Source organism: Psittacula echo, assembly GCF_963264785.1.
Source record: "Psittacula echo genome assembly, chromosome: 2".
NCBI lineage: Eukaryota > Metazoa > Chordata > Aves > Psittaciformes > Psittacidae > Psittacula > Psittacula echo.
The window spans coordinates 146530980-146558091 of NC_137737.1; the positions used below are offsets into that span (position 1 = coordinate 146530980).

General features: G+C 39.8%; 1 protein-coding gene across 2 annotated transcripts; it reads right to left on the minus strand.

Moving 5' to 3' along the window:
• Positions 1-665: 665 nt before the first annotated feature.
• RAD21 (RAD21 cohesin complex component) lies at positions 666-27112 on the minus strand. Of its 2 annotated transcripts, XM_080611643.1 has the most exons (14): positions 26907-27112; positions 19742-19915; positions 17827-17956; positions 15520-15619; positions 14451-14557; positions 13354-13557; positions 12659-12784; positions 10646-10768; positions 9180-9403; positions 8689-8851; positions 8160-8311; positions 6329-6478; positions 5013-5096; positions 666-2502 (listed from the first exon to the last, which is right to left on the minus strand). In XM_080611643.1, the coding sequence occupies exons 2-14, from the start codon at positions 19883-19885 to the stop codon at positions 2311-2313; spliced, it is 1899 nt and encodes a 632-aa protein (XP_080467769.1). In that variant the 5' UTR covers positions 19886-19915; positions 26907-27112; the 3' UTR covers positions 666-2310. The 2 variants fall into 2 exon arrangements, with proteins under 2 accessions (XP_080467769.1, XP_080467770.1); XM_080611644.1 differs by lacking the exons at positions 19742-19915; positions 26907-27112 and adding an exon at positions 18977-19661.

Below are 27112 nucleotides of genomic sequence, written 5' to 3' on the forward strand. Positions count from 1 at the left end.
AGGCCAGCTGCATGCATGCATACACACACTCAGGCTAGCCTGTGCCCTGCAAGACTTAAGAGCACAAAGAAAATCAGCCCAACTCCTACCACAAGTGGCACCAAAGCAGTCCAGGGGCTTGGTGCACAGAACCTGGATTAAGTCAGTTTATTGGATCCTGCTGCCAGAGGCAGCCCATGTCCAACAGAATCCACTGCCTGGAGCTCCAAGCTCTGCAGGTAACGTGAGTGAGGGACTCTTAACTCTGTGGGAGATGCACTGCTTCTGCAGGCCTGGATGATCCAGGAGCACAAAGCTTCATCAGCACTGATATGCCCACATGCAGCAGCAATTCGAGCAGCAAGGGAACAGCCGAGCTACAACTCCAGCTGGCTATGTTCTGACATTCAGAAGGGTCTGGCATGGAGATGAATCACATTCCATACACAATCTCCCCTAATTTTCCAGACAGACATTCCTAGCATAGAACACCTGAACAAAACCTCAGTATGGCCAGTAAAATAACTCTTCCTTCCTAATGGCAAGAGATCTGTTTACATACTCAATCTCTAAATCTCTCAAAAGAGCTAAATCATTACACTTCCAGTCCCAAAACAAGCAACCTGAAATGCCAGGTCCCTACGGCACAAGCAAAAGGTGTTCAAACAAGATACAAAACTAATGCCTAACAGCTTATAACACAACTTTTATTAGAAAAGTTATACATAACAGCATCAACTATTTCCAAGAATATCAACCTTGAAAAGCAACAAAACCAGACTAAAAATGTGTAACAACAAACTAATGACCTTTTCTATAATTAAACATTCAAGTTATCTACAATGTCTCTTTTTACAAAGGGGAAAACCATGGTTTTACAGGCACATCATGTTGAAAATAAAGCTGCAGTAACTTTATACAATTAACTTTTTCAAGGGTTATTAAAACATGGTCATCATGTAGTCTCAGCTTTTTTTAAACATTCACATAATTTTACAGTTGAGTATACACTGAATTTTCAAGAGTCCCAAAATTATTTCAAGAAAGTGCCAACATTAAAACCAGAACCTTCAGTGTGAATAATTTTGCCCTAAGAAAAGTTAAGACAGGTTTCCATAATCAATATATTCACATATATTTCTGGTGCTACCTTGTCTAGCAGTAAAGCTGCATTCTCTGCAAGCAAAATCAAGTGGGACTTCTTTTGCCAAACTGATAAGATGTTTTGAACACAGGAGTGCACATTATTGGAAGAACTGATACTAAAACCATAAATATATCCAAAGAGCCATTAATACCCTACACAATTAAGTGGAACTGTGCCTGTTTGTACTGTGTATTCAAGTTTGTTGCCCTTTCAGTACAGGCAGCATCTGAGTTTAGCCTTTCTACCAAAGGCTAACTGTTCAACTTCTCTTAATTATGTCTTCATACGCCTGCTTAATAAAAACCAGATAATTTACAATCTAGAAGTCTGTTTTAAAAAGTCTGGAGTTTATATACAGCTCTAACAAACCTAAAGCATTTTGAGATCTTCAAGGTTTAAATGAAATTACTATAGAGTTTTCACATGATGCTTATTAACAGTAATCAGCCATTATCAGTAGTGGACCATCATGAGGTGACAAGTGAAAGGGAATGTTTCATCTAAAATGCTTACCATGTGTTCTGTCCTTCTGTGTATGCAACAGGATCACATAGAGGAAGTGCTTTCCACAGACACCTGTTTCCCTTTAGCATCAAGGGCTACAAAAAATCTGACTGCAAAAATGCAGTGAGAACGCAAGCTGACGGATCAAGCACTACCTTTCATATTGGCAGCTTTGAGAGACCCATGGTATGCACAAAGATCTAGAGAAGGGGGGGAAAAACCCACTACTATGAGAAGCAGACCGAACATTTTAGACGAGTTTGGCAAAGTTTTTAATCATACAAGAGGTTGGCCATTCTGGTTTACTTGTATAGGTTGTTAAAAATATCACTATTGAATCAGCTAGTCAAATTATTGTAAGACATTTTCATTGATACTCAACATTACATGCACCAATATTGCACACATCTGCTCCGAGCTGTTGAACAATCTTCATCTGGGTCCTTGAGCCGTCTGGTTTCCACAGTTGGAACTCAAGCCACCCACCCCAGCAGTTTCACTAAAAATTTAAGTGGTAGATTTAAAATACAAAAAACCAAAATAACCCAAAAAGAAAAATCAAGGACTTTATACAGACAATGAAATCTAAATTCTCTGCAATGGTCTTGTGGGCCCTACAGATGGGGCAATAGACGTACGCACTAGTGAAAGGAAACACTAGCTCTGCTGTATCTAACTATTCAAATGATATGAAATCTGGGACCAGGTGTTGCAATGATGTCGCTGTAAGGCTCCTCCTGTGTCAGCTCGATAGCTTGCTGCTTTTTAAGTACCAGGAAACTGTAGAATTTGGCAGCTGCTTGTTTTCTATTCGTATTTCTGCACAGCTCGAGCAAACTGATGGATTCCGCTCCGGTCTTTGCAAGAGCTCTCTGAAAAACACAAACATTGATACCACAAATTAAATAAAGGACTACATATAAACAAAAATGTCTGTTGGCAAGATTCTGGTTGTTGTCACCCCCAGGACTCTGGGAAGGACGTGATATTGGATGGGGACATCACAACATGTACATGGAAATTTCTACATGGATCTTATCTAAATGAAACCAAGGCAGCTTCACAGGGATGTGCCAATAAAAATCAGTCTTGAACTTATTCCAGAAAAACTGCAGTATGGCACTAGCTTTTCTTCTGCACCAAGAACTAAGCCAGTCCTTTCTGACTACAGGACAAAGATTTTTGAAGAGGGGGGGAATATATCCTGGTTTATTTCTCAAATAAAAAAACCTCCAAAACAAATAATAATAATCACCTGTTGTTTGAAACAAAATTTCCAGAGCTCAAGCTCTTCAAAACGCCTCTTTTTCCCAAGGTGAAAGCCTGTTTATTTCTAAAGCTCACCCATTTGTCTGAACCTGAATTACCCAAAGTCACTTACACTTTTTTCAAAGTCTTGGCCAGCATATTAAAATATTCAGGAAAATACATCTGTTTGCTGGCGAGAACAACAACTGACGTCTTCAATTCAAAACAGAACCGTCTGCTCTGGAATATCTACTAGATGAAAAGATATTTGGCTGGCCAAACCGAATTACTTTATATTAAACAGATTTTAACTTCAAATCTCATTACAGACTTAATGTTTCAGCCATCCAGTGCAATGCTCTTTTGGGCACATTGAAGAAAGAGTTGAAAGAAGAGAAGAAAAAAGCTACACACAGTCCAAAGAGAATTCTAAAGCTCTTTTCAGAAACTGTGATGAAACATCGGTGAGGAAAACATTACACAACATTACCAACTGAACATCTGCACACTTGAAAAACTGCTTTTAGGCAACAGTTGTACTGGTTTGGGCTGGGACAGAGTTAATCTTCCTCATAGCAGCTCATGGTGCCCCCAGCTGACCAAAGGGATATTCCATACCACATGAAGTCATGCTCTGCAGTAATAGCCAGGGGAAAAGAAGAAGGATGTGTGCACGCATTTGGGGTTACAGCATTTGTCTTCCCAAGTAACCATTACATGCAGTGAAGCCCTACTTTCTTGGAAATGGCTAGATGTCTGCCTGCTGTTGGGAAGCAATGAATGAATTCCTTGTTTTGCCTTGCTTGCAGATGCTTTACCTATTAAACCACCTTTATCTCAACCCACATTTTCTTGCTTTTACCCCTGTGATTCTCTCCCTCATCCCAACAGGAAGGAGGGAGCAAATGGCTATGTGGGGCTGAGCCCATTACCAGGGTTAAGCCACAACCACAGTTTAAAACAATCTTACTAGCAGAATTCTTGCAGCTGTGCAAACGAATTTAATCACATTAGTTTACAATGTAAAGGCACGTAAATTTAGTTTTACTTAGGTGTCATAAGGGCTATTTAGGAGTTTGAAATTAAAATTTTATTGTTTTGTGAAGTAAGGAGTAATTCTTACAATACAACTCTAGTAACATTTTCCAGAACTGTAAAGCTTCTGCTTGATTATATCAGACTTTTAAGAAGCTTAATAGAATACAAAATACTACTTAATCTCATCTTACTGAAAGCTCTTCAGCATCCCTGCCCCCAATTCACTATACTGGAAGTTCAGAGACACAATAATGACAGTGAGCTTTTCTCAGCAGATATAGAGCCTATCAATGTCACCAAAAAGCAAAGATGGAAAACAAAACCAGCTTTGAGACAGAACTGAAACACTTCAGTGACAGTGGAATCTCAAGAGCTGCAAAAAAGTTTAAGTGAACAAAGGGGTGGGAACCACAAACTAGACTGAAAGGCAAAGGTAGTCCGAGGATATATGAAGTACATACAGAGACCTAAATGCAAATGGACAGCAGTTTGCACTTAAGTGTAATACATGGGGTGCTCAGTTATCAGAAAAAAAGCAAGCAAGAATCCATCCTACAAAGATTATCTGTCTGTACAGACCAAAGCCATATGCTGAAAAGTAACGCTGCACCTTAGTGAAGGTCAGATTCCCATAGTTGTTACAAATTCAGCTTATCATAGCATGGAAGTTTTCAAACTAGCCTAGCTGAGACTAAACATTCTGTAACAGGGTTTTATCCCTAGCCCTTGCTGGGGTTTGCTCAGAGTAACACAGCACTAAGTCAGAGGTGCTAAGGTTTCATTGAAAATACAATCAAACCCAATTATTTTAAAATCTGAATTTCCGCTTTCTTGCACACCAAGTGCGGACATAAAGGTTGAAAAACACTTAAGGAAAAAAACTGAACTTCAAATGTTCTTTGGAAAAAGAATGACAATTATATTATGATTTAATCAATTACAGGCATTTTTCACCCACCCACCCCCCCCCCCCCCAAAACAGAACTGGTATTTTAAGTCTGTAACATCTACTGCAAAGAAAGCTCTTTCTTAACCTTCTAACTTTGGTCAGAAGCATCAAAGGCTACTTTAAGAGAAAGCAAATGATCGTGTGTACCTGAAGTCCATGAAGCATTTGTTGAGTCCTCTTGTTCCATCTCCTTTCTTCTTGATCCTGATCACCCCCTGTGCCATCTTCCTCCTGCAGGTAGCCAAAATTCATGCATTTACAAAATCTTTCATCCACTGAGTTATGAAATGAAAGAGGATATCTAGGTATCATTGCAGCTTTCTCTTTTCATCAAGCCAGAAGGTTTAGACAACTTGAGTGGCAGGATACATCCAGGAGAGGCAGGAAGTGGGATGGAGGAAGACACAGATCTAAGCTGATGTACCCTAGCAAGGTTGCCTACCATGATAATTATACCTCAAAATGTTATGCTCAGAATTAGTAAAACACAGTTCAGTCATGACAGCTGAATGAGAAGAGACCCTTCCTTCCAATCTAAGATTGCTAGCACTGAACACAGTATTAACGGTGCTTTTTACATTGCAAATATTAATAAACACAGATATGTTCACATTTCACTTTGGAACCAGAACTACTGAAAAGAAAACGGGTTATTGCTAAAAGCTGCAAAGACCAGCAGGTGTAATGACTCAGCTCCCCATGTCCTATGAAACACTCACCTACACAAAACAGTACTTGTTTATGGAAGATGTGTTATATATTTTAAAAGCAACATCCTGAAGTGTCAGGCTGTTGGACTAGATGATTGTTGTAGATCCCTTCCAACTGAAAATGCTCTAACAGCTATTTACACCGTTAGGAAAATCATCTTGACTGAAGTAATTCACATATCTTTGTATATGTGACTTCTTACAGAGGGTAACTTCACATGTCCAGATACATTCCTTCTCCAACAATGAAACAGTTCAACAAACTAGTTTGATATTATGTATTTTGGGTGTAAAATGAAAGCAACCAATGAAGTTTGGCTTGATGTCCATAGAATATTAAATACTGTCACTAAGAGACAGCTTCAGTTATCACATTTTAGAACATCAATGGTTTTCTTACAAAAATCTACATTTATGAACTGGCATCAATTGTTTGAAATGGAACTATAAAATTAAGATCAAAACTTCTCGTATAAGGCATCGTAAATATATACAGTGGTTTAATCTAACCATATGTGAGAACAGGAGAACCCTCTAATTCAAAGCAGAATGTACATACAATTTATAAAACAGAATAATATAAATAATACAAAATGGTCATAGAATAATTTTTAAATCCACATTTAGAATGTTTGGAAATGAGATTTAGTTTCCTAAGCAAGGACTAAAGATTTATTTCTTATGCCAGTTAATGATTCCAAAGTCAAACAGTGCTGAGGAACATAAAACCCTTTCCAGATTAAGACTTCTTACCTCCTCTTCTTCCTCCTCCTCTTTCTCCTTTTCCTTCTCCTTCTCTTTTTCTGGCAGAAGTTCTAGCTCTGGTATTAGCTGGCAGATGTTTTGGGGCTCCTCTGGAGGCATTTCTACAGGTGGCATTTCCAGCTGTTGTGATGGTGGATGCTTTAAGAGTACACAATATAGTTAAACCAGTAGCATCATTTATCAGTGCTTTTACAATAGAATGCTGATGCTATAAACCACTTTCACAAAATCCAAGTCTCTAAATCTGAGCCATTTGTCTGAATTTTTCAGTTTTGAAACACAGAAAGCAATTTGTTTTGTTTTGCTGTCCACAGATGTATTTTTAATCTTTTACATTCTACTCAAACCAGAAATTATGACAACACTATAAGGAAAAAGGCTTTCCAATAAACTTCACTTAGTCCACCACCCAAACTACTGATCTTATTTCTTGGATCAGCTCGTGCAACTTTAAAATCCCATATAACCAGATGCAGTTCTACACAAACACATTTTAACTCACTGGAACAAGGTATCTTCAAACTATAAAAATTATGTTCTTTGCAAGACAAGCATGAAGGAATTAAGATGTAGGTACTTTGTTAAGTTTCCCAAAATGTATGAGTGACTTTGGTGCTTGGGTATCATTCCTCAGAAGATATTTGTATCAAGAAAATCCAGAAAAGCAGTTTAAAAGGATTTATGTATTCCGTTTTAATAAAATTATTCTCCCTCTGAATCTATACTTAGTTAAGTGTTTGCCAGTAAAGTTACCATGACACCTGGAAACTGTTTTACACTCTTTCTACCCTAAAATACCTCAAAGTAACTTTTTAGAGACACAGAGCAGATACTGCTAAAGGTAGAGTATACTGCTAGTGCTAGAGGCCTGATCTGGTTGGCATGATCAAAGCATTCCCAACACACACCAATGGCACAGACTTCACCACAAAGAACAGTCAATGCCAATTTCATCCAATGACACGGCCAAGAGGAGCAGCAGCTGCCACCCTTTTTAGTAAGATAATGTAATATCCAACAGTCTCATTCTACAGCAAATGACCTGTTAGCCAAGAAACTTGTGAAAAGTGGGGTTAAAAAATACACGCACAAGACAGCAAAAACCAGGACTGTCCTTACCAAGTAAGCATTCAGAAAAGGAATACACCTTTTGTTTTGCCCATTTCCCCCCACCTTTACAAACATGGTTACCTTTCACACTGTATCATAGCTTTTACAGAAGAGGAAGATATGAGCTAGTTTCCAAGCCTACTCATAACTCAACTAGGAAATCTTCCCTAAAAACCAAAGTTTTCCTTCGAACCCTTAAATGTAGAACATCAGGACTATCTTTAAAAGGAAGTTGTACAGTTAACACAGAATCACAGAATCCCAAGGGTTGGAAGGGACCTCAAAAGATCATCCAGTCCAATCCCCCTGCAAGAGCAGGGTAACCTAGAGCACACAGGAACTTGTCCAGCCGGGCCTTGAATATCTCCAACGCAGGAGACTCCACAATCCCCCCAGGCAACCTGTTCCTTTCTTCATCAGTTAAAGCTGCTCACATACACTTGCCAAACAGAACTTGATAGCTTTGTAAGCCATACACCTTTCTCCTTAAAGGCTATTTTCTGGAGGAGACAGTGCCATTTCTTTATCCTACCTGCATTTTAAGTGCAAATCTTACTGAAGCATATAAGTAAAACTCCACAAAGACTACCCAGGGCCATAGATTCTGATACTACTCCAGCATATTCACACCACCACAGAAAACTAGTGCCTCGAATCTGTATCACTTTTCATTCTTATATTGAAAATAAAATCAAAAAATCTTACTCACAGGTAACACTGGCTCTGGTTCTACTTGCTGTAATTTGCGCTTAACACCTGTCTGAGGTGGTGGGGGTGGCATAACAGAGTCATCCAGGTTGGTTCGGCTGCCTTCCATCATTGATTCTTGCAAACGACTTGGTTCTTCCAGAATAGGTTCATCTATGTTACAGAATAAACCCAGTTTTAGATACTTTGGTAGAGCTTCAAATTACATTGCTAAGTCCAACCTGCTATTAATTTAGAATTGATCACTCTTTTAACAGCCTGCATAGCTTTGGCACCATCTTGAACAGAACTGGTACAGATGTGCATACAACCCAATCCAACATCCATTTAACCTACTGGATCAAACTCTAATTGTCTTCTGCTTCTAGGAAAAAAGGCTATTTTAAGTCACAGGCTGTGTATCGAGCTAAACAACCATTACAAAGCTCTTTGCTTCATTCATAATCCTTGGTGACTTAATACAAAGCACAAACAGAAGAGTCAAAAATAAGCTCGGACAGAAAGCAGAGCATCTTTGACAAGACACAAACCAATAACATCTCGTTGCTGCTGCTGCTGTTGTTGCTGTTCCTCTCTGGGAACCTCTGGGTTTTCAAAGTCTTTAAGGAACTCATCAAGGTTGTCAGCTTCTCCACCTTTCCTCCTCTTTCTTAGGTCTTCTGGTACCAGGGGTGTAAGACAACGAGTAAAGAGCTACAGGGGAGAGGTGATGTTAATCACTACTATAGTTCTCAGCATCCTTCATTTTATTTAATTTCATTTCAGAACAAGCAATTATGGACCATTTCCTTCCCCATTCTTTATGCTCCTTTCCAACAGTAGTAACATTTAACAAAAAAAGGTAATTTATTTCTGTAACTGATAATTATTTTAAGCATTAGTGTTATCTTAGTTGTTTTAATGACTTTTTTAAATTATAAATACTGCTATCACATCGCTATTCATATGCTGATGTTTACTATATATGAGGCACAATCCTGAATATAGTCCATTTAGAAACGAACCTGCACAAAGCCATTACCTTCAGTAGCCTGTTATTCCACAAAGGCTGTGCAGGCAGAGAGAAAAGCTTTTCAACACCACCAGTTTCTTTCCACATCATCAGCTTCTTAGTAGGAGGTGCCAAGTCCAACGTAGTAACAATGTCAGAGTAGTCACTTAACTGGGCTCGAATAGTCTTGCTATCCAGTTCCTTCACACTGTCCACAATCAGCTTTCTCTTCCTCTTTGCTTTGGTTTCCTTGACTGTTGAGATTTTTAGCGAGTAATAAAGGTTAGCTCAAACAGACACCACACTGTGCAATAATCCTGCAGGTTCTCTATAGATGTTATCCGCCCATGTATAATGCTGCCTCAAGAATCTAAGGCAATGTCACCTTTGGGAGAAGGAATGAAAAGCTACAAGCCCTATTAAGGGTCAAACACTATGAATGCTGTACCAGAACCTACAAATCCTTCCATGTGTACATGTAGTTCTTCTAAGTCTACCTAAGCCTCAATGTCCTCATCTGCCTCCCTCCCTCATGGTTTGCTTGTCAGGCTGGTGTTCTTCAGGAGCAAACCCTTGAGGTGTAAGGCCCCTCTGACCAAAGAGTCAAAATGCCACCAAATTTTTCCCATAAGCCCTATCTGAGCTTTGGTAGTGTTAATGTGGGTGGTTATCTTACCTGTACCTCTCATCCTGCTCTAGAATGACTTTACTGCAAATTGCTTATAGCCTGGCACTCTGCAGCAGACCCTGAAGCTCTGGCAAACGCTGTCTTTGCTGGTCCCAGCTGATCAGCTAGGACCTCTGTTGCTAGCTTGCCACCAGAGGGCAGCGCTAGGGCTTTTTAACTGGCCAAGCAGTAAATCTGGCCTGGAGTTCAGTCTGAAAACACAGGACAAACTACATTTTTTCCAAATCTTTTATAATATTTTTTTAATAAAACAGGGATCTGTTTCTAATGTGCCAAATACAGTACCAGTTAAAATAAGAGTGTCTTGCATTAGAGAAGAAGACAAGGAATTTCACTATTTAGAAGAACATCAACTAGAGATGCATCTCCAGAAATCATCAATTCATTAAAGCTATCATTCACCAGAAGAGCTCTCATTCTTGGTGTAAACAGTCACTCCTGGCCATCAAACATAATTGTGCTGCACTACAGATACTGCAGATACTTTAGAATTAAAGTCACAGTAAGCTCTATTCCAATGCACTGTATTTTAAGCAGCATGTTTACCAAAAGCTACAGTATCATGCTGCTGCACACACTGACTGCAGAAACTACCAACTAGGATCAGCTTAGACCATCAGTGTAAGCTACCTACGTGGAAAGTGCTTGAAGGCTATGGTTAGAATAAAAGAAATACAGCACTTGGTCTCTGTTTTCTCTTTGAACTGAGAACTAGAGTCAGCAGCAGTGCTAGACATTCATTTCCACTCCATCAAACTAAGGTGGTCTCTGATGACCCAAGTAGAACACCCACAAATTGCTTACTCACCAGTTATGTCAATAGGCTCCAGAGCAAAAGCTTCCTCTTCATTGGGGACAAGTGTTGTCTGATCAGTCATAGTTGGTAATGGTTCAACTGGATCTACCGAGTCTGGGCTGTCTGGTCCACCCACTGCCAATTAGAACAAGTATCTTGCACTATGTCAAAACATTAAGAAATTGTGCTACCCTTCCCATGCCCTCCTCCACACCTTAAAGTGGTTTACCACATTTCATCCTTTTGAGCTCAACATGCTTTTAAGGAATAACTATTTTTCCTTTTAAGGAAAACAGGTAACAGTTCAACTGGATCTATCGAGTCTGGGCTGTCTGGTCCACCCACTGCCAAATAGAACAAGTACCTTTCACTATGTCAAAACATTAAGAAACTGTGCTACCCTTCCCATGCCTGTGAGAGATGGATCTGATTGGTATGAGAAGCTGAGATGGAATTCCACTAGTCCATTGTCTCAGAGACAGGTGGGAGGAGTTAAGACTCCAGTGTCCACTGCCTGGGAAAAGAGTGTGAGGAGCTGAAATGGGACACCACTCATCCATTGCCTGAGGGATGAGTAGGAAAGAGCTAAGACTCCATTATCTCGAGGTGTGAGGAATTGCTGCCCATTACCCCAAGAATTGCTGCAGGCACATGCAGCTGAAGAGCTGGCTGCAAGACCAAGGAAACCGGTCCACCAGGAATGTTTAATACTGTCCTGGGTTCAGCTGCAGCAGTTATTTTTCCCCTTAGTTGCTGGTGCAGTGCTGTTTTTGACTTTAGCCTGAGAACAGTGCTGGTAACACTGATGTTTTCAGTTGTTGCTAAGTAATGCTTACTCCTATCAAGGACTTTCTCAGTCTCATGCTCTGCCAGTGAGGAGGGGCATGGGAAGCCAGGAGGAAGCAGAGACAGGACACCTGACCCAAACTAGCCAAAGAGGTATTCCATACCACAGCACGTCATGCTCAGTATATAAACTGGGGGGAGATACCCAGAAGGCCCAGATCGCTGCTCAGGTCAGGCTGGGTATCCGTCAGTGGCTGGTTAGCAATTGTATTCTCTCCCATTGTTATTTTATTTCCCTTATCAGTATTATTATTGGTGGTAACAGTAGTAGTTTTATGCTATACCTTAGTTACTGGACTGTTACCTGAGCCTGTAGGATTTACATTCTTTCGATTCTCCTCCCCATCCCTCTGGAAGTGGGGGGAATTCTTTTCCCCCTTTCTAGGGGGGAATGAGTGAGCGGCTGCATGGTTCCGAGTTACTGGCTGGGCTTAAACCACAATAAATACATGACATGAGAACAGAGGTACTCCCCCAACTCATTATAGAAGGGGGAAAAGCTAATCACAAAAAAAAAAAGCCTTTGCCATGAGGATGACTTCGAAAGGACACCTCTGTAAGGACACTCTCCATCGATGACTACTACAGACCCTGACGGACATCATCCACAAGACATCACCATGAGGGCATCTCCAGGACACCTCCACAAGAACACCCACCTCCGATGACTACTACGGACTCTTGGGGGACACTCTGCTCTGATACTGACTACAAACCCTGAAGAACTCCCACCACTGATGACAACAGATCCCTGGGACACTGCTAGATCCATGGTGGTGACTCTCTCTCCCTCTGCATCCCAAATTCTTGCTTCATTTTCTACTTTTTTTTTTTTTTTTCCAATCTGTCCTATCGCTATGCCCTTTATTACAGTAATTTCCCTTTTTAATAATAATTGTCTTTTTTTAATAAGCCAACTGATCAACTACAATACTTGACCTTGTCTGCATCTTAATTTCACTCTTGGGATCACAAACAAAAAAGGGTCTGACACTGAGGGTTTCCCCAATCGGATCCTGACAATGCCGTCCTCCACATCTTAAAGTGCTTTACCACATTTCATACTTTCGAGCTCAACGTGTTTTTAAGGAATAACTATTCCACGATTCTATGAATCAGGATCCCAATTAAATTTGTTTAGAACAAGTAATTCTAGACCTAGCCCTCGATCATACTCACTTGATACATTATCATCATCATCCATATCATCATGAGGAGGCTGCTCTGGCATCATCACTCCACTTTCTGAGAGTGCAGGTGGGTCATCAAAAATACCACCATCATTATTACTGAGAAGTTTATCATCTGAAAACCATATGAAACAATCGGTTTTGCATCCACAAACTCATGAAACAAGTATAAACAAATTCATGACAACACAGATAAAGATAATGCAAAGTTTAAAGAAACCTATACTTTCAAAGCTGACATAAAAGCAAGGCACATTTCTGCTCAAATTTTGAGGTTACAGATAGCCTTTATTACCACACACATTCCACATACTTGCATCTTACTAGTTTCTTAGTACTTCACAAAGAAGCACTTGATACAACTCTCAACATATTAATTAAACCCTTGGAAGGAGTCAAAGAACAAGAATAGTACAATATTTTGTCCAAATAATACTATGGAATGGTAAAAACTCAGGATGATTTAATTTTAAATTTTAAATTCATTTGAAATATGCCAACACTTAACATGCTACACATCATCTGTATCACAGTAGCACTCTCAAACCAGATTCCCACTGCTGAAGACACAACTTAGAGAGGGACCTCGTCAACAAAGGAAAACACCCTCCTCCCTGCTTCCCCTCAGAACTAATTATTGAGGCAGAAGATAGAACAGAGGAAAAACAAATCTCTCAAACATACCCAATATTCCACCATCATTTCCTTCTCCAAAATTATCATCTTTGTATTGGTCTTCGTATTCCAGGTGATTAGATTTCTCATTGAGGTGACTGGTGCTCTGTTCAGGTTCCAGTAGGAGATTGGAAGCACTGGTGCTCACTAGCATGTCATCCTCAAATGCACTACCTTCTCTCATCATCTCACGATCATCCATCCCAAAGTCACCTGCAAAGATACGATTTCACTGATACAAACACTAAAGAACCAAAATGGAAGAGACATAGCTCAAAGGCCCGTATGTAAGACCATTTCAAGTTATCTTACTTGCAGTTAATGACAAGATGTAAGGAACTACGCCTAACAACGCCACAGTGAAAATACTGTTCAACCAATTATAAAAATAACCATCTCCTCTTCAAAGAATTTTATCATGTGAATTGATTTCAGCAAGATCCTACTAAAATTTAGCTGCACTGAAACCAAAGAATTCCAAGGAATTAAAAAAAAGTTGTACCTTATGCCTCAAGTTTGGGCTTCATGTATAGAGAGCAAGCCAATACCACCATCAATACCTAGATTATACTTTCAAAAAGATTATTAAATTATGGATTACATTTGTGTACTCTGGAAACTAGATATTCAAGTGCAACTGTCTTCAGGCTTTAATTCAGATCTTAGAATGCAGATCTTAGATACTGAAAGAAGTAAACTAGTGGCCATAACTGCTTCAGCTTTAGAAATCTCCTAACAGTTTCTGATTGGAAACATGCCTATGATTAAAGCAACAGCTGACTTCATATTCACAACACATTTTGAAAATTGTAATTGACATAGTACTTCACTAATCAACCTGACTGAACACCCTTTACTATATTTGGACTTGATGATCTTACAAGTCTTTTCCAACATAGTTGATGCTATGATTCTTCTTTACATAAGCAGCTAAAAGCTTGCTGAAATTAAGAGGAAAAACTGACATGAACAAACTAAAAATTAAATGTACACAAACACAACATTTTGGACCTATTTTGGTGGGAATCCCATTGCAATTGCAAAGCCGCACCTTTATAGTTACCAAAACCAGCTTAGTAACACATAGTAATACACAAGATTTTTACCAAAGTCATTATCTTGGAGGATACTGATGTTGCCCACTTCTTCTCTCATTGTGATTTCTTCCACTCTACTCTGGTTCAAACTGAACTGCTGGGCCACATCAATGTCACTTAAACAAACAGAAGCCAATTATTAAAAACAAAGAACAGATAAAGCCTGCTTAGAGAAATGTGAAACTAGCTTCTAAGTAGTACACTACACACTTCAATCAATTAATGAAAAAGCTGATAGTGGATACAGAATAGAAAACACTACATAAACCAGTCAGACGATTCACAATTAAAACCTATCATCCAAATTGCATTAGCTTATGGGAGATGTATCAGGAGCCTCTCTTACCCCTTGCTATGTCAGGGTCACTAATTTTAAAGGCCAAATTGATAAGCAAGAAAAGATACTCCCCCTTTCAAACTCCAAAAGCTATTAGTATATTAATTTATCATAAATCTATCTAGTAGCAGTGCCAAGTTAACACTCTGTGATGTGTTAAGGTCCATTTCTTAAAAGACCACAGAATTTTTATGCAGTTTCAAATTAATCTGAAATATAAACCAGATAGAACACTGAGTAAAGCAAACTGTATCCCAGAAATTCCAGTATGAATAATCCAAAAGGGTAACAAACAATTCAAGCTGTACACTTGTTACTATGTTCACAAGTCACCGATCAGTATTAAAAAGTTTTAAGAATTAAAAGTGCCACTACAGACATTTCCATAAAACTAATCTTGTCTAACCTGAGAATATATGTGATCCCTTGTACAGAGAAAGAAGGAAATAATAATGTGTATCTGAGTTTCTTAAAACCTTCTGTAAGGACAGCTTTAGCTTCAGTTAAAATTACATGCTACTATGAACCTCAAATCAATGCAAAGATGATGGTGTACTTCCTTGGTGTAGCAAAAGGTTTAAGGATACAAGTTACCTACAGACTGGATTTTTTTTTAGTTTGGCAAGGCTTTTACTGTTCAAAACCAAGCTCTCCTTAACTAAAACCAGACATCATTTGCATGGAAATAAAAGAAAAACCAAACAAACCACAAACCAAACAAAAAAAACAACCCAAGCTTACTCTAGATCTGGAAGTGGTTGGTCAAAATCATGAAATTCTTCAGGTAAGGTAATAGCATTGTAAGCAGCCTCTCTGTTTTCCTCAGGCAAATCGACAACCCCTGCAGAGAAGAACACTCAGACATAAGTTCCCACTCTTTACAAGGACAGCATTCTCCCCTCTGCCTTCAAAACTGTTTTCTCTGCATGAATTTCTTGTCTTTAAATTGATGAACTGAATTGATGCTAGACACCTATGAAGAAACCTTAGGTAATGTTAGAGTTGAGATTCAGTCTAAATTCAAAATACATACCCTTCAAGCCCTTGTCCTGTTTTGTATGACCCTGGAAGCCTCAAATCACTGGATAATGTTTGTGTAGCACAATGCAGAGCTGTGCAGCTAACAGAGGCACTGCGTATCATCAAAACACTACGCAGGTAAAATGCTACATAATCAGTTTATCATGATGCTCCAGATAAGCTAGTTAGTCCCATTGGTTTGGGTAAAGCAGTGACAAAACAGCAGTCTGTTTTGGTTAAAGCAGTGATTCAGTCAGTTCAATGAGCTCTGAAAGTCCCAGCACAGCACTGACTGTACCTGGGCTGCACGAACTCCTAGGTTTCTGCATTTAGAAGAGCTGGATTACCTAAACCACATACATACCTTTTCTTACCCTCCTGAGATGCATAATCTACTATTCAGTGGGCATTCTGAGAGCATGACTATCAGATTAGGCATCACATAAGAATAGTGCCAGTAGCTGGAGCCTCTCTTTTATTCAAAGGCTTAGAGGTCAGGACACTTGAAAGTGCATGGGAAATGAAGGTTCAATTTCTTCTGTAACTTGAAGAACATTTGAGATCTACATTCTGCCTTCTGACCCACACAACACAGGCAACTCTGAGGTACAGCTACTTCAGAAACACTCTGCCCATGATGTTTCCTTCTGCAACGAAGGAGCAAAGAGCCACAGTCTAGAGAGACCAGGAACAAGCATGAGTCTGTAGTTTACTCATCTTGGAACCTGGCTAGGAATGAAGAAACTCTAGTCCATTCTTTCAGGGCTATCCAATATTTTTAGCTGCTGGCTGCTTAAAATAAAACATGTAAATGATTCTCAGTGCAGACAGGGTCAAGACAATGTCTAAACCACAAAGCTGATAAACTGGGAACAAAGACAAGTGCCTCAACTTGTTTCATGTCAGCATGCCATGTTCTGTTAGCCTTGTTTTAAGGCGCTTCACCTTCTACACACGCTCAGTTAGGAGTGGAAAAACTGGGAAAGCAAATTGCTTTGTGAAATTAGACAAATTTATGATATGATCACCTGGGGCAGTTAAATGCAATAGTAAACAAAAAAATCTGCAATGGTCAACAAATTGCCACTGAAAGCTACCCAAAGTTCAAAGCCTGAATCACAAAATGGAGATTGGGAAATGAAGATAAAAGAATGATATACCTTCACTTTTCTCAAATTTACTGTTGCAGTGGCTTTCAAGAGTTGACTTAAAAAAAAAAAAAGAAAAAAGGCTTCCTTTAAAGCTCTGCTTTTAAAGAAAAAGTCCAACTTTTAAATCTGTTATACTCACAAACTTAAAAAGGTAGAATGTGATTCAGCAGCTGTGAGTATTCAGCAGCATCACTGTCACAGCTGGAAAAAAGTTTTCCAGGCGAAAATGAAGGAAAGCTATCAGCCATGTGTTAGCCAAGTAATGAACTGCCACATGGAAAATCATTTCAGTTATTAATATGGCTCCACATCTTCATGGAAAAAAAAAAAATCTTAAGAGTAAGCAACAATATAGGGGAGAAGCTGTGTGCTGCACATACAAAACGGAAAATATCTTTGTTGCACACAAAACGGTTCACACTATTTCCAGAAACTAAAACATGAAGGAGGTAAAAATAAAACCCCAGCTTACTTCTACATTTCTTCTGTAACTCATGGCTAGGCATTCTTTGCCCTCGATGGAAACAAGTTCCTGTCTGTGCTTCTATTCAGTGCACACAACTGACCTTTCACAGATTTGTGACAGAAGGTAAAAACCATGCAGCATATTTCCATTTATACACCAACAACAGCCAAAATCATAACTGAGATTTAGTGAATCAGCACTAAAGTCTTCTTTCAGAACACAAAAGATGTTTTTTAGCATACAACTCAGTCACACAGCAGACTGAAACTGCGCTGAAGAACTTCTATAATCATGTAGAAAGAACTGTATGCAATTCTTCTACAGAGACAGGAAGACAGAATTGTATATCTTCTTAATACTTCTCTTTATATAAACAATGTTACTTTTCAGAGAGTGCTTAAAGACAGATACCTGGACGAAAAGCCATCTTAATCTTAATGAAAGCCTCATTACAGTCTGCAAGAAGATATTTTGCTTTTCTGTGGTAGATTCTAACAACGCCTAGTAAGAGATGTCCTGAGGTTCGAAGTGCCATCTTCACCTAAAAACATATTGCACAATTAGTGAATTAGATGTGGCCTCACTTTGTTTTCCCTATAATGAAATTTCAGTTGGCTTTGCACAAGTAACATCAAATATCCAAACCAAGTATAAAAATCAGCAAAAACTGAAGAACGAATGAATACAAAGTTGACAGTTCAAGATGATACTCTACATACTATTGACTGATATTTGCCAGGTCATCCATGAATTAATAGCATCTCACTCCAGGAATTCCCAAACATTGCTCTGTCTAGTACCAAAGAAAAAAAAAAGTGACAAAGCACACCCCATTTTATAGTATCTTTTTCTGACATCTTTGTTATTTTTATTGGGGGTGGAGAAAAGGACAGTCATAAATTACAATTTAAGTAAAATTTGGTTAAAAACTGATACCTGTTACCTCTCCATCTTCTGTCCTGCACTTAAGGAGAAAACCAGAGAAAAATAGTGGAAGACGTGGGGCATCCATAAACAAGCACCGCCACATTAGAACAAGTTACGTTTCTTTCCTCTTTAAACTCACTGCTTTACTATGTAATCAAGCATCTGCTGTGGGAACAGAAAACTGATTAAAAAGATTTCAGGAAAGGACTCTTCTTAAGTACTTTAGTGTGAAAGAGCACAAGACTTGTGATGAAGGGTACATGGAAAATTGCCTTCTAGAAAGACTAAGCCATAGAGGGCATAGGGGTTTAACCTCAAACTCTAAAATTCAAAACCTGTGTTGTATACAGTGTCTTTCTAACATTCCAGCTAATGAAAGTATTCCACAGCATTAAACATATGAAAGAGTGCCTATTCTCCTTTTTCTGCAAGAATGCTGCAGCTCACTAGTGATGCCATGAACATTATCTTTCTAAATCCCTCCAGAGTTGACACTGAAGCAAATCACTGCTCTAGAAGAGCATCTATGCGATTGTACTATACAGTTTTTGCTTATACTTTGCAGTTCTTCAAAATCCAGAGTAGCATTATAGAAACACTTCATGTTTGTACCGAAAGATAAAAATAAGTTTACTTTTTGAAATAGTTGCTGTTCCTTCGAGACATTCAGGCACCTGTTAAGTAGCAAAAGTCACAACCATATCAGTCCACCAGCTCTTCAAAGGCAAATTTCATGAAGAAGGAAAACAAATAAAAAGAAAATCCCAAGAGCCATTCAGAAGTCTTATATTCTTTCAGTTTTGTTGCTCTCTATGCACTTCCCAGAAAACCAGAGAAAAAGCTTCAAAAGCTTTTACACTAGTATAGTATTTTTATTGCATGTAAAACTATCCTCATGCAACCAGTAACATTACAATCTACTATGATACTTCAGGTCTTTTTGTTGTAGCTAAGCAGAAAAATGCTTTGAACTTGGGTAATGAGCATAAACAAGTTATCTTAAAATATTATTTCTATACCTCCCAGTAACAACAGCACTGAAAGAGTCTTAGCAAAATGCCTTTAAAAGTTACTTGTCAGAAAGCCTGGGCTTTCCTCTCTTCCAAACACTTGTTTCTAAATGACACATAGTATATCAAGATACAAGTCTTCTATTTACACAAAGCAAAATGTTTTGTAACTAAATTGCATGATACTTCAGCATTAGAAAATTGACAAGAAAATACTCTTAAGAATCGGAGAGTCAATGAACTATTTCACATCTGAACACACCTTTCCACCCTTTACAGTAACAACATGACAAATTTTATTTGTATCAGTGACCCAAACAGTAACTACCACCTGTACACACAATTTCTTATTACTACAAGATAACATTACATCAGTGTAAAACAGGTACCTTGGGTGAAATGATACTCTCCACGCTGCTCTCCAGATTACATTCAAAAACGTGGGCTTTGGTCAGCTTCTTATCCCAGTGGGCCGCCAGCCAGATTTTGGCCAGCGGCCCACGCTTGCTGAGGACGAAGTGGGCATAGAACATGGTCCCAGATGTCTAAAACAAAGTGCAAACCTGTAAAGAGAAAGGCAGCTTTGTTCTTCTTTTTTGTAAAAGATCTGTGAGAGTAACATCCCTATAAACACCTCCTTATCCTCAGCAGGCAAAGCACAGGTTTGCTTTTCATTCATTATGGTCAGACTATTTGTTCAAACTATTTAAAAAGCCAACACTTACAAGTGGTGGCCATGTAATTGCATATATATTTATTGCAGAGGAACCACAAAGCAGGAAGAACAGTAACCAATGTCCATTTACGTAACTTAAAAATGTTTACCATCCCACAACGAAAAAAACAAACTTTAACATATTAAACTTTACGGTAATGACACCAAACTCATACAACACAAACATGTCTCAGTTTTCAGCCCACAGCAGTTTCCTACTTTCCACTTTCAACCCTTTCCACTCTTAATTCAGTAGCTACTAATATACTACACCATTATATATTCTATATGATTTCAGTAAAACATTCAGTGTTTTAAAATACATAGTTCTAAACTTCTTGGACTTCACTGTATTTTCTCATGGAAAATACAATTATATCTTCATTTCTGAACAGACTCTTTCCATTCCATAGTCCTTTTAATAACATTTCGTATTTTTTATTCAAGTGTTGATAAAAATGTTAAGAAAATTGACTGCATTATCTCAAACTTCCTGAAGATTTAGTTTTCCTCTTTCGCCTTCACCAGAAGGACAGGCTTCCTTTTACCTATTTATGCAGTAACTACCTTCTTACAGCTAGTAAGATGCCAACATATCAAACCATGGGAAAGCAGAACAGCATGATGTCTTCTGATCTGAAGATGCTGATTTCATGCATGAGGTAAGCATATGATTCAGCTCAACTACAAGCTGAAGAAACAAAGTTTGCTTTAAAGAGGTGGAAGATTCTCCACAAACAGCTTTTTCTTCAGCAATATCCATAACCAGGGAAAAGAAATGAAAAGAACAGGAGAGATGCAACTATTGCATTTCATCTCCTCCATGCCTACAGAAAAACTGTCAGAGGAAGCACAGCAACATAACAGTAAAAGCAGGGCAGTTTAATCTGGGCAGAGTCAGTGCAAAAAGCACCAGTTTCTAGCCATTAGAAAAAAGATCCAGCATTTCCCAAATGCATGCCAACACAACTATATAGGGAACACAGGGAAACACAAAGCACTGGTAAACACGACAGCCAGAGAGAGATTCTCCAGAAGCTAATTTCTAAACCATACTAATTTAGTTATAGGTAGAAAAAACAAGTTTCAAAGCAGGTAGGGCAGAGCTGTTGTTATGTATAGGGTACACTTCCGAAAAAAAGAGGGGCAACACAATTATGACTTCCAGAAAAAAAGCATAGGGGCAAGAGAAGCACTGACATTACTTGTTCAGTGGAAACAAAGCCAACCTCATATCGGGACAACAGAGCTCGACCTCTCTGAAAGTAAACAACAATTATTTTTGGTGGTGGTGGTTTTTGTTTTGACAAGTGGGACTTGAAGGAATATAAAGCATATGGAAGATTACAGTAATACCATACTCCATATTTGTACCCATTCACAGGTATTCTTCAACATGCAAGATGATGAAAGCTGTGAATTTCAGCTGCATTAAACAGAACAGTTTTCAGACAGCAGAACTGACTATCAAGCTTACCTGTCTTAATGACAGACTGGCCACTGATTCTGCTCACAAACAAGAATGTACACAGTGGAGAGGATTTAAAGGAAATAAAGGCCATGTTCACCTTCAGCTTGAGTAAACTCAGGAGATAGAAAGGATTTAAACTATTCTTACAGGTGAAGTCGATGCCTTTGAGTCATAACAAAGCTGCAGATTAACAAGAAGTTAAAAAGCCACTTTTATTTGTTGAGATTGTGTGGAAGCCAAGGACAACACTGCACAGAGATGGCCATGAGAAAGCTTTTCTAGGAAGCACAACATAACAATTTGAAGAACTTCTTAGTCAATAAAAGTTATCTAAAGGAAGGTATTGTGCTTCTTCCCACACCATGTTTTTTGAAAGACACCACACTGTCTCAAAGGCCAGCAGACAATCCCTTGTGCATTTTCAAAGGCCTCAGTATTTTTATGTATGCAGAGACAGAACTTTGCAGCACAGCATTCTGATATCTCGACTTGCTATCACAACCATGCAGTGCTTTGGCAATAGCAGGCCTGTAGATTACCCAAGTAAGAGGAACAGGGAAAAATACAAACACACAGTTAACAAAAATGCTTGCATTACCCCATTAAAACAACAGCTGCAGAAGAACATACTTTGATTCATGGAGTTTGGGGCAATTATTCAGCAATGTTTTACAATCATTAAAATAGGTAGCATGGATTCACAAACCTTCAAACATACAGTTAACTGTAGCCCTGAGAATATACCGAAGATTTCCTGTTCAATGTGAAACATACTATTTGGACAACTCAGTTAGAAACAACCTATCACTTTAAATCCCACACAGCAAGGGCAATGCAAGCATAAGACAAATGACTATCTAAAAGGAAGCAAGGTTCCCAAAAAAATCAGGTGTTGGGATCACACCAGGGCAAATGATTTTACAGCGCTTTTTTTTTGACACATTATTAACCTCTTTCTTATAAAGAAATGATAATCCAAGGCAAAGTACTCCCCGTAAGGGGGCTTACCATGCATGAGTGGGTTTCAAAACATATGCTTCCTTAGCGAATAAATCAAAGACTAGAAGCTGAAAACCATGGTATCAAGGAAGGCACAGGAACAGTAAGGGGTGTCACCTGTGCTTGTGGTGTTTCCCAGGTTTGACTACCACCCAGCACAGGAGCTATGGATCAAACCTAGAACTTGCTTGGAAGACTAATTAATAAATAATACTACACGTGCAGGCTGTTTGAACTTTTGGAGGGAGTAAGAACCAAAAATAACTAGATTCTGACAGAGCTCATCTGTTTCCCTTCATACATTACTGAAGCCTCGCCACAGCAAAGCACATGAAGAGAAACAGCAACAGACTACAGACAGTTTAAAGTGTGTTTTAAACGGAAGTGTTATTAACAAATTCAACCCCTATTCCATGAAGCACTAATTTCCTGTCACAATATCAGCCTCTGCCACTTTGAAATTCCAGCAGATGCTCTGCTCTGTATGGTAATACCTGGGTACCATAAATGGTACAAAGCCCATCTTCATGGTTCTGAGCCGCTGTTGTTTAGAGGATCAGGCAATGGCTCCAAAGCCTGCTCTCACTGTCCCCAGATTTATTTCTTTCTTTTCAGATAATCCTTTTCTTTATTTCAGGCTTTTTGTCAGATCTTTAATTCATAGGGCAGTATGCTGATGTGGTGGCATAAAAAAGTAGATTTTTCTGGCATAATTTGAGGCTGGGAAGAATGTTAAAGGAACTAAGAGCTTTTTGGAGTGGCAGAGTGCTAATGCAGACATGTAGAACATATGTTGTTGGCTCCAAGAGCAACTCATAAGAATCCTCAGAAGAAAAAGGGTAGCTGATAGCTCCTGAAAAGCTTTTGAGGTAAAATATAACTCTTAATTTTTGCAATTGACTGGATGTGAACCAGGACCTTAAAGTTTGCTTTGAGAACGTACTAATTTTTCTGTTTTGCTTGCACTGTTCTGAAGGCAAAAATAGTATGTACTCACACAGGACCAGGTAGGATCAAATCCTCATCTTGCCAAATTGTGCTTTTAAAAGATTTTAACCTTGTTTTTAATTAACCTCAAATTTGCTTCCATGTACCACAATTTCCCTCAGGTTCCTCTGCCTAAACTGGTCTTCAAAGACTGCATAATCTTATTTTCAATATGTTTATTTCTAAGAAGTGTAAAAAAGGCAGTAATTCTATACAGAAAGTAACTGAGCACTTAAAGCAAAACTAATAAAATACACCTAGTACACAGGGTCTGATCCAAAATCTGCCCGTTTCATTCTCCCATCTGAGAATCTGGTAATTGATCCTGCTGAGGAAGCAAGAAAATTGGGTAGATGCTATCCATGAACTTCATCTTGACCATCAGTTCACAAATACTAAGTCTTGAAATCCTTCTGCACCTTAGAACAGCTATTTACCTATGTGAGCTTTGAAAAGCACTCTCCCATAGCTTGAGTCCCATCCTTCAAGTCATGCAGAAAGAACGTTAATGAACTAACAGTTCACAATAATATTTCAGACAACAGATGCAACATTCACCATGATTTATTTGTCTGGTTCACTCCAGCCCATTAAATCCACTTGCGTGTTACTCTGCTAGGTCAAGCTATGTATACACATGCCAGTCATAGGCATAGGTTAAGTCTTGTTTTATCGTCACCTACTTCTGTTCCTCAAGCTACTCCAGAGCCACATTCATCCAGTGATCAGCAGACAACTTCCATACTACAGTGTTAAAATCAGCCAATCATTTAAATTCATTTGTTCTTAGGCCACCCTTCAGCCTCTCTTCTCTCCCGGTTCCTCCCTACACACGTTTTCTTCCTATGGCGTCTCCGTTTCTGTTTTGCTAAGCCAAGCCAGCCCTGGAGTATGTGGGAAGAGTGAGCTCACCCTGTGCACCTGAAGCAGCCTGAGTTGGCTCTGTCAAGCTTCAGAAGTTCAGCAGGATTACCTTGACCCTGCAGTTGTACTTGGAGTTCTTAAATTTTAACTCATAATCCTTCACAGTCCTTCTTACAGGTCTAACACTTCCCTGGTGTGGGCTCTTACTAATGCTGTCTCACCAGTAGGTTCCATTTGCATACTGAGCACCTGGTACCACTGAAAAAAACCTAAAATTCATCACAGGACCCATTTTCACAAACTGCCAATAACTCCTTACTCCTAGCTCAATGCCTCTTTTCAGCACCACCTTATTTCATCCCAATTCTTCAAATACCTTAATAATTCTCTGTTAATCCACATTTTTCTGAATTTTAATCTATTTCTTTGTGGCACCTGCAGCTTTACTGAAGTTCAATGACAAGTCACCTCCATTTCTTATGTCAACAAAATTAATTATTGAAAAGATGAAACTGAACTAGTCTAACTTGACATACCTTTGATAAACACATACAGCTTTTTCCATTTGTCTCCAGGTCTGGGTTTTTCCACCAACCTTTTGTCTGAAATCCTGTGGCTGAGGTTGCCCTACCAGGTCTCTTAACTGCTCAAAAGCGCACCACCCCTTTACAGGAACTGCATTCACTGTTCTGCATTACGATACACCATTCACTTATACAATCAAATTGCTAGAACCAGCACCCCATTAAAGTTACTAATTCAAAAGGCAGATCACTCAGAATTATTGCACAGAGCTTGAGACTACTGAACCCTGTGAACACTGTTCACCCCTCCCACCTCCCTTTCACATCTAAACCACAGCAGGCATCCTGCCCTGGCCCTTAGATCCAGTATGCCCACTCATCCAGCGGAAAAGAATCTTCCATTTTAGGTCCTATCTCGATTGTCCCAACCTGTTTTCTGCAATTCCAACTCCAAGTCAAACTAATGCACTTGCAGAAACCACGTATTAACACACTTTCTAAATGTACATAAGATGAATGTGAGAATTCATTATGTTATTCCATCTTTTCCAGCACTGTTCACCCAAAGAGCCCAAATGTAAAAAAACAACTTTCTAACATTTTGCAACAAAGAAACTCATGTATTAACTGAGGCAACTACTCTAATTTCTCTGGGAAATCCCATGGCATTGGGGATCCTGATGGCAAGACAAAACCTATTTGTGTGGTAATTTAAGTTTATTGTAGGTCTCACTAACGTTTTGTTTTGCCTTTTATCCTTCCCCCCCACCTACTTCCTCTCTAGTTACTACTTCAGGTCAGCAGGCTTTGTGTTTCCAAGTTTCATAGAATGACAAATATTTACAAATGAAACTTCATGAAATAAACTGCAAGCCTGGCCCTACTAATGTTTCACCATTCTTGATGTAACAAGGTTTACTGAGGAAGAGATTAATGAAAGTGTACGCTTATTGCACAAGTTCACACAATGTGGGCCTAAATGATAACTTCTCCAAATTTACACTATTTTCTTCCATGTGTTGAAAATTAACAAAAAGCTATTTTCACTGAAACAGTGCCAGTAAGTCATAGTGACCTCAAACCTCCTCTGTTGCTGACAGAAACATGACACTGTTTTATATTTAACAGAAGCCTTTCATTCAGAATCAGAGATAAATCTTAAAAATTATAGCAAGATTTATATCGAGACTGTCTACAGAAGCTGCTAGAGTAAGAACTTGATTTTTCAAGAGGTAGGCATTTTTAAAGGGGGCTTTTATTTGCAGATCAACAGAGTGTCAGAAAACAGTTTATACGTTATTAGTGAGGGTTGCAGAAGCATTCACTAGTGTGCTTTATCTAAGTGAGAAGTTAAATTACATCAGAAACACATAGAGGATGATGAAATTCCGCTCCTCGCCCCCTCCCCAGACTGCAGCAGCCCCGCAGCTACACCATCCCTTCTGCCAACCCGCAGCCGAGGACCTGTTCCATTATTCCGGCCATGGGATCCTAACTCATTGCCCCCTCTTCTCCCATAATCTGGCTCTTCCCTGGAAACAGGGAGATCGCTCCAGGCTCTCAGCCCGCCCCACCACGCCGCGCACACCCCGCTCTGCCCTGCCCAGAGGCACACTATGCTCCCCCGCGGAGCTCTACCCGTGCCCCCGACAGGCCGCAGACGGTGCCCCATTACACCGAGGCGCGATCACCACAACCACCCGGTCCCGCGCCCCCACCACCTGGGCCCTCCGGAGGAGCCCCAGAGCCGCGCTTCAGGCTGCCAGGCTGGCCCGCAGCCTCCCCGTCTGCTGCCACTCGCCCACCCCTCCAGGAGGACTCGGCCGAAAGGGCGGCGCGGCCACGCACGGCCGCAAGGGGCCGGCAGCCGAATCGGAGTAGGCCGGCAGCGCCCCAGCAGCCAAGCTGCTGCAGGCCCCGCCATGCCCCTTTTAGACGGCAGCAACGAGCCGGGGCGACCAGCGGGAGCGAGCGCGGCCGGAGCCGCTCCTTACCCTGGTGCAGCGGCTGGCGAGGCCTGGCCTGGAGACCGCTGCGCTCCGCCGCGCCGAGCCGCTCACTCAAACAAACAAGATGGCGGCCACGGCCCTTCCTGCCGCCCAAAGCAGCCGTTCAAATCACAGGATGTTTACTGTTAAAATGCCCCCTCCTCCGCGCGCCGCGCAGCGCTCTGCGCCTGCGCCGTACCCCTCCGTGCCGC